The sequence below is a fragment of the Dendroctonus ponderosae genome, unplaced genomic scaffold (assembly GCF_020466585.1).
Source record: "Dendroctonus ponderosae isolate FM_Combo_2020 unplaced genomic scaffold, Dpon_F_20191213v2 Dpon_F_20191213_1, whole genome shotgun sequence".
Lineage (NCBI taxonomy): Eukaryota > Metazoa > Arthropoda > Insecta > Coleoptera > Curculionidae > Dendroctonus > Dendroctonus ponderosae.
The window spans coordinates 3050612-3058897 of record NW_026017110.1 but is presented as its reverse complement, the minus strand read 5'-3'; the positions used below and the strand labels follow the sequence as shown (position 1 = coordinate 3058897).

At 37.7% G+C, this 8286-nt stretch overlaps 1 protein-coding gene across 1 annotated transcript in view; it reads left to right on the top strand.

The window, feature by feature from the left end:
• The window catches only part of LOC109534587 (embryonic polarity protein dorsal), a gene marked incomplete in the record, with an annotated part of 23952 nt that overhangs the window by 11948 nt on the left and 3718 nt on the right, over positions 1–8286 (top strand). The window contains 4 exon segments of the mRNA XM_048666096.1: positions 1446–1621; positions 1679–1905; positions 1960–2203; positions 3665–3760. Of these exon segments, the coding sequence (XP_048522053.1) occupies positions 1446–1621; positions 1679–1905; positions 1960–2203; positions 3665–3760 (743 nt within the window).

Below are 8286 nucleotides of genomic sequence, written 5' to 3'. Positions count from 1 at the left end.
TATTAGATTTTGATAAAATTCGAATTATTTAAAAAACCTTTAGATTTAGACATTATAAATCTTATTAAAACAAACACTTATTTTGCTCAGATAATACAAAAATGCAATAATATATAGGGTATTTCATTTAGAAAAACACAACGTTGATACTTTTAGGGATTTTGGGACACTTTGTACATTACAAAAATATTTTTAAAATGTGCACCCGATAGGCATCTGTGGATTCATAAAATAATACTTTGCAAAAAACAAACGGGCTAGCCGCAAACGTCCGTGCCGTATAGCGTGAATAACCCTATATATGTATAGTTCGACAGATGCCAAAATCAGTACTAAAATATATGTATAGTTCGACAGATGTCAAAATCAGTACTAAAATATATGTATAGTTCGACAGATGTCAAAATCAGTTAGAGGTTCTAAATAAGAGCCTCCTATGATTTGATTTTGTCAAGAGCTAAAACGGTTTTTGTGTCGCTATTTTTTCTGACTCAGTCTTCTGACTCAGACTAGACGATAATTTCATTTTTTCGTCGCCAGAAAATGGTGATTGAATTAGGTTTGAAATGAGTATCACAAATATTGATTCTTTGTGTTAAGGGTGGATTTTTTCAACTCGTGCGGAACCCAAATATCGAGCCTCCGAGTCATTTCAAGTCCAAGACGTCTTATATGTTTTTCTAGTGTTGTGTTTGATATCTATATTTAACTGTTTTTCAATCCCTCGCTCAGTTATTGGATTTGATTCATTTATGGCTTTGATTTTTTCAAATCAAAATTAATTCCTGGGTTTCAGTCATTTATTGTCTTTATTTATCAATTAAAATACGTTTTGGTGTAGTTTTCTACCATCATCAGTTTTTACGTGTAGCGCTGTTGCTGCTTTAAGCCTTGGCATACATTTTAGCCAAGAAATGTATGCCAAGGAGGCTGTTTTTGATTTTTGACGAACTGTGGTTGTTTTTTAAATTAATTAATTTTTTTTTTTAACTAAAACAGAAATTAATTTTGATTTGGAATTGAAACACAGTCAGGAAAATATATACAAATTTGATTTTTTCATCAACAACTTCAAAAAGTCGACCAGAACGTTGGCGATATTTCAGTGAAAAATCTAAAAATCGAAATTTTTTAAACCAATTCTGGCACGTGCGTTCTATTAAACAATCAAAAGCAGCATAAACTCCATGTTAAAACAGACCGTAAACTGACCATTGGAAAAAAATTGCACGAAAATTGTTTCTATGGAACCTACAGAAATCGACTACCAAATTTCAAATGAAAAATTCTAACATTGGCAAAATAGTAACGAAACGAACATCACGTTATGTAGTGCCAACCCAGCCATTTCATATGAATGTTTGCACTTTTTAGCGCAAAATGCCCAACATTTTCAGAAAGAGATCCATTTCTGCGTTACTATTGGGAAAATTGATTTGTTACAGGGTGCATCCGCATAATTTGGTGGGCAAAGACTGCAAGAATGGCGTGTGTACGGTGGTGATCGCACCTGAAACCATGAGGGCTCAATTCCAGAATTTAGGCATCCAGTGCGTGAAGAAAAGGGACATTGAAAGCTCGCTTCGGCAACGCGAAAATATTAAAGTCGACCCATTTAGACGTGAGTTTTTCTGTTTAAGCACATAAAAGTGAAAAACATGAATTCGTTCATTTACAGAGGGTTATTCTCATCGAAGCCAGCCAACCTCCATCGACCTGAACGCCGTGCGACTCTGTTTCCAAACCTACTTGGAAGAGGATGGCAAATTCATAATACCACTTCGAGCCGTGGTCAGTGACGTGATTTACGATAAGAAGGCAATGGCCGATTTATCCATCGTCCAATTATGTTCCTGTGTTAGTCACGTGAACGGCGGAAAGCAAATGATTCTTTTGTGCGAAAAGGCTAGTCTAACCAACATCCTAATCCCTTGGGGCTACTAAACCTCCACCTTGCAGGTAGCAAAAGAAGACGTGGAAATCCATTTCTATGAAGAGGATTTGCAAGGGAATCGAGTCTGGCAAGCCAAGGCCGACTTCCAGCCCTCCCAGGTCCACAAGCAGACGGCCATTTCCTTCAAGGTTCCTCCGTACCGCACGCTGGACGTGTCCGAACCGGTTAGAGTGTACGTGCAGCTTTACAGACCTTCTGACCGTTTGACCAGCGAACCTCGTCCATTCGAATACCTGCCCTTAGACTCAGGTAGGCCGCCCTATTGGTCGTTCAAGCGCGGACTCAGTAAGAAAGCCAATTACGATCTGTTCGATAGTATTCTAGCGACTGATGCTAAACTAGCGGCTAAGCGCCAACTCAGTGTTACTGAGGAGGCAAAGGCTGCCCAGGTGGAGGCGAATAATAATAGCGTCGCTCCCAGCTATGCGGAGGTGAAGAAAAGCAAGCTGGCTGAGGATGTGATTGTTAGCAGCAGTTCGGAGAGGTGCGACAGGAGTGAGGAGAAGTCGTTTAACGAGATTATAAACCAAGTGGCGGAGTTGGATGAGATATATGCGGATACTCACGCGAAGCTCTTGAATGAAGCGCTGAAGGAGATTGGGAATGAGAAGCCGCCCATTGGGCAAACCGCGCAAGAGGAGTCTTTTGATGATGCTCGAACCTACACCAGCTTGCAGCTGGCTTTCAAGAACCCCGTTCCTGTTAAAGTGGCCTCTAGTCGTTACGAAGACGTGATCATTACTCCTTTGAGTCCGCAAGTCGAAGTTGCCCCTACAGCGCCTAAGGCTGCGGTGCCTAAACCGACCTTAGCTAGTCCGCCTATAGTTCCTCCAAAATCAAGCAACTTCAATGGGGATGGAGTGCTCCCTCCACTGCCCCCAAAGCGCACTAAGAAGCTGGAAACTTACATCGGGGGGTCGATGAGCAGCATTCAACTTACCGGGAAACAGGCAGACATTTTGCTTACCCGATCGGGCAGCATGAAGTCTGCTTCGGTAAGTCGGACACAGTCTTTCAATCTTCAACGGCCTAAATCCCATGCCGAACTGGCCCCACCTGGTAAGCACTTACCTCCAGTGCCCAACGCGTCTGCAACGCTGCCCAATCCAAAGAAACGTGGATTCTTTTCCAAACTGTTTGGGCGCCGCAGTTCAAAGAGCAGCGTTAGGGCGCCATCGCGTGAACCCAGCGTTACTCCTTCGTATAACAGCAGCAGATCGTTGCAGGTGGAAAACGTGTTGGCTAAAAGCTCCGGAAATATATCCACGTATTCCAGCAACAGTATACGGATCCGATTGAAGGACGAAAGTCCTCCGCCTATTACAGGCCCCGATAGTTTTTCCTCTTTGCAAGCGCCGATAACAACCATGGCACCGAGCCATCCAACGCCCGATGAAGACATGGACGTTCAGCTGGACCTAACTGAAGCTGAAAACTACGCGCTCTACACCTCAATGGCACCACACGCCACTCAAAGCGAGTTCGATGAGTTCAGCTGTTACTACGCCCCGGTGGAGGGCGGCAAATTGCTGACCAATGCCGAAGCAGTTTCTATACTGGCCGGGAAAACTTGACTTTAACTAAAGCTCATTTTTTGTTTCTTCCGGCTCCCTTTTCATTGTTATTTGTTTGTAGGCTCTAAGCGAATCCTTGCAACTGCCAGGATCAGTTGTCGATGTTTTACTGAAGACTTTTTGCTCTGATTTTCAGCCGGTTGCATTTGTCAGAGGGACAGTAATAAGCGAAAGAGGGCCAAAATTGACCAGTCGTATCCAAAAATTATGGGAGGGCTTACCGCCCATGATAGTAAGTGTACTTTTCTTACATTGTTTTGGTGGTGGGTTCACCCGTGCAATTACGGCTATTTCTAGAAATTTGCCTTTGTAATGTAAAATATTTCTTTAATGCAAAATAATAGATGTTCGAAGCAGGCGGTCAACATAGAAGTCGCATCAGATGCTAAATTAGGAATTTTGTTAATTAAATTAGCTAAATTAGTCATTTTCTTCATCTCTACGTAATGGCATGTCAAGAAGAGTTTATCACGGATTTTGAAAATTTAGACATTTATTAAATTAATAGGAAAAGCTTGCAAATTGAAATGAAACAATTGTTGCACCTGCTAAGATTTAATTTCGTGGTTTTGTCGAAAACGCTTTTTCATTCCTCACTCACAAGCCAGATTTAATTGATCGCTTTGTAATGTAATGTGTAAAGTTGCTGTTTAGAAACCGGAAACCACCCTAATTTCTAAGAATATTTCTTTCTTTCATTCCGATGTTCATGTTCCGGAATGATTACGAGTGCAAATCACGCATTTAAACAGAAAAAAAAACATTTTTTAGTTTTTTGATTGAGTATTTTCTAGCGTTGCTGAACTCAAACGAACGACAGTTTTTAGGTCGCGTATAAGCCACAGTTTCTTCATTTTGTGTTGTTTCTTCTGTTCTGCAGAAGATTGTGAATGTTTGGCTTCAAAATGTTTTTCAATGTTTTTTTGGGTAAAAATTAATTATGGGAAACAAATGTGAAAAAGCTTTCCTTCTGAAATTCGATGTTCAAAACGATCAATTTTAATTTTGCGCGTTTGGTCTTAACAAAAGACAAAATTTTCCCAGGTTTAAACAATTAGAAATCTTTAATATGCTACCCATTGATTAATTAGATTAATTAGTGAAAAAAGCGTTTCATTTAAATCAAAAAGAGTGACTTTATGGTGTCGCATCATTTGGGTTTATGGTCTTTCGGTCGAATAATCCAATCGTATTTTTGAACAATAAAAAAAATGATCCAATCAATTACTATTATATATTTTTTCTTCCCTGGATTTCAGCCAAAATGTGAAATAAAAATCTTCATATTGTTTACTTCATATTACGTTTCGGCGAGACACCAGCGCCATCATGAGATTAAAATTCAAAACAGACCCATAATAGGGTGTTTTCACTTTTTTTTTAATGCTGATATATAGAAAGTAGTTATGGCAAAAATTACACTGATATAATTTTTTTTGCATAAAAAGTCTCCATAATAATTTTAAAACGAATTTAAATTCAAATCCTAAATTTTCCGCCAAAAACGCCGAATCCGTATCGTCGGTTGCCTATCCCGATTGTGACGTAGCAGGTCATATCAACAAAGTGTCTCGTGTTTATTTTGTGGTTTTCGCAGCTTTGTTTTATTATTTACGTTATTGTGATTATCATTATTTTATTGATTATTATTATCTTGCATAATGGAAAATAGTCACATGTATGGATCACAAAATAAGTGGTGTTTTGTGCCAGGCTGCAAGAATACCTCAATAAGTGCTCCAAACAAACTCTTTCTAACCGTTCCCCATGATTATGCACGTAAAGTTTAATGGTTCAAAGCAGCTAGACGTGATATTCCTAAATCAAAATCAATGTTTTTTTGTTGCGAGGATCATTTTAATGAAAGTACGAACAAAAAGCTAACGATGAGGCAGACAGAAAATGTCTTCCATCGATCGTACTTTGTGTTCTGGGCAATTTCTACATTGTACAGTGCACAAAGAACCATCGCGTTTCAATTCCACATATCCGATATCACCATATTGTTCTCGTGATGCCCAAAATACAAAATTTAAGAGTTCATTTTACTTTTAAAGTTGAATAAGTGAAATTCTGTATCTCATTTACCTAATTTAAACCAATACAGACAGATTAGTATATTAAGGAGAGAGTAACTAATAATGAATTTACGAATTTGTACTTACGCTACTTCTTTGACACCCTTAAATCCGGTTGAATTAAAGCGTTCGTCGTTTTTTAAAAATTCGGTAACCATAAAAATATGTACGCAGGGTAAATTGTTTGGTGACGCTTTAAGGAATCCTTCTGAAGCAATTTTTTAGTTTAACACAAACTATAAATTATTTAAATCCACAAAATAATTAATGAAACACAACCAGACAACTAAACACTATGCACAGAACGTAAACAATCCGCGATTTATATGACCAGAGACGTCACAACCAATAGGATTGCGTTTTAGAGATTCATAAATAATTTGAATTTTAGCTGAATTTGTTTATTAAATATTTAACAAAATAGCAATAGGTAAGTATATTGGGAACATTTGATTCTTTATAGAGACAGCCAAGCCTATAAAGAATGAAATGAAACCCAGGAAAGAAAAAAATATATAGTAACAATTACACGCAGCCAGGAAAATAAAACAAAACAATTGATTACGCAACATGCAAATGAGGGTACTTCTAAAGCAAAAGAACCGATTTTTACGCCGTTCGCTGGGGATAAACTGCAGAATTTTGTTTTGTTAGTTTTTGCACTTGATAATTTTCAGCTCTAAAAACTCAAAATTCGTTTCAAATAGTGACTAGCAGCACACTGGGCTTTAGAAGAACGATTACGTTTTTATCATCATCAGACCCGCCAAATGTTTGTAATGTAACTAAGACCAGATCACCAAATGTGCTAATTTCAGGCACCCCCAGGGTCGGTTTCGAGCCTATAAAGTGCAGGTTTCGGGAGTGTTGTTTTCAGGCTAAACCAATCTGATGAGAACTAATAGACTCGAAACTGGGCCTAGAAGCGACTGAGATTAGTACATTTCGGGGTCCGTATTTAGAGATGAATTGTGTCTTTCTTTAGAACCATGAGTTATGCGAAAGGCCGTTTTAACTAATAAAAAGCCGTAATTGCACCAACGTCTGTTTCTTGCCTGATGCTGGCAAATATTTCACATACTACTAACTAATAATCCAATCGTCGCCCTTTAAAAAATCCGATCCCGATTGCACATTAAAAAACTTGTAAAGTGCGCCTGTTTAAATATATCGTACTTGCAGCGTATGGATTTACGAAACCCTTCTAAATGTCCCCCAGTCTATTACCAAAGATGTTCTTCTTGTATTTAAAAGATGATACTAATACTTTTTATATTATAATTATTTATTACAATCTGTAAGGAATTTTTGTTGTGAGTTAAAAACATGAGTTGTTTGTTATAATCGTCATTGTTTATTTATATGAAATCGTTGGAAGAATAGATAAGATGTTTGTTATCTCAATTACACGCAAATGCCTGTTCATTCGACAATTTATAAGATGCCCATTATTCGGTTTATTGAATTCCCCGATTAAACAATTTACGTGCAATTTAGCTAAAGCTTAAGTAAATATAAACGACGGCAATATCTTAGCAATAATGTTAGCAAATTGGTTGATTAGATTCATTTACTGACACATAATTTTTCTGGTTTTATTTAAATAAAAAAAATGGAAAGTGGCACCTAGCAATTAGAATTCGCATTTAGACATGTTTCCTATTGTTTTTTTTTGTAAAGCTCTATGTATTTTATCGTCCTTTTATGTCGCTGTGTGGATTGATCATTGAACTATTGTTTACCTGTTTGACCAAGAAGTACCTACATACCAACTGCCTTAAAATATCATATAGTCTATTCAGAGTGTTGTTAATGATAAGGAAAGTTTAGTTAATCATCCGTTTTCCTTTTATATAAATCCCACTTTTGCATTGTCCAGCGTGTTTCTTAATATACTCAGTTTGATATCGAAACGATTATCATTGCTCGGCCCTTCACGAATTCACTTACAGCATCAGGGCCCTAGAAGGAGCTAGAAGAAGGTATGGAACCACGGTTTTTGCATGCTGTTTGGATTGGTTTTCTGTTTTTTCTTACTTTATTTTCACATGTAGATCTACGTGATGTTTCGTTGTGTCGAAGTTTTGTTTTTTGCCTTACACACAACAGTTTTGCCATGTTTGTAGCCACACAATCTGTTTTTAAATACAATCGAGTGACGATCGGCGTTTATTGCGAAGGAAGACAATGAGTGGTCGTCACACGAAACGGCTTTGCCAACATGCAAAAACTTGAGCTTCCCGCCTTCTTTTAGTTTGTAGTTTCATTTTTTAAATAGATTATTTGCGTTCTTATTCGGTTAGAGAGTTATGTTTTGGTTTAGTCACTAATAATGCATGATAGAGTGGAGAGATTCATCATTAATCTGTTAGTAAATATGAACAACGAATGACTGGGTATGAGGCGAGATAATGAGCGACTCCATGCTTTTGATAATTGGAACGGAAGCTTTAACCGACATGTTGGGAAACTTGTTTTTTCGCAAGAAACCGATCCCCAATATTTTCACCTTTTCAAGGTTTTCCAACATCTCGGTCACACCCTCCGGTCCCATTTGCATTAGGAGCAAGTGGAGCTCAATCTTTTCCCAGATAGCACACAAATATTACAGTAATATTTTTTTGCAATATTTAATATAGGTTGAAGCGACAGATTCTTGAATATTATAACAATATTTCTT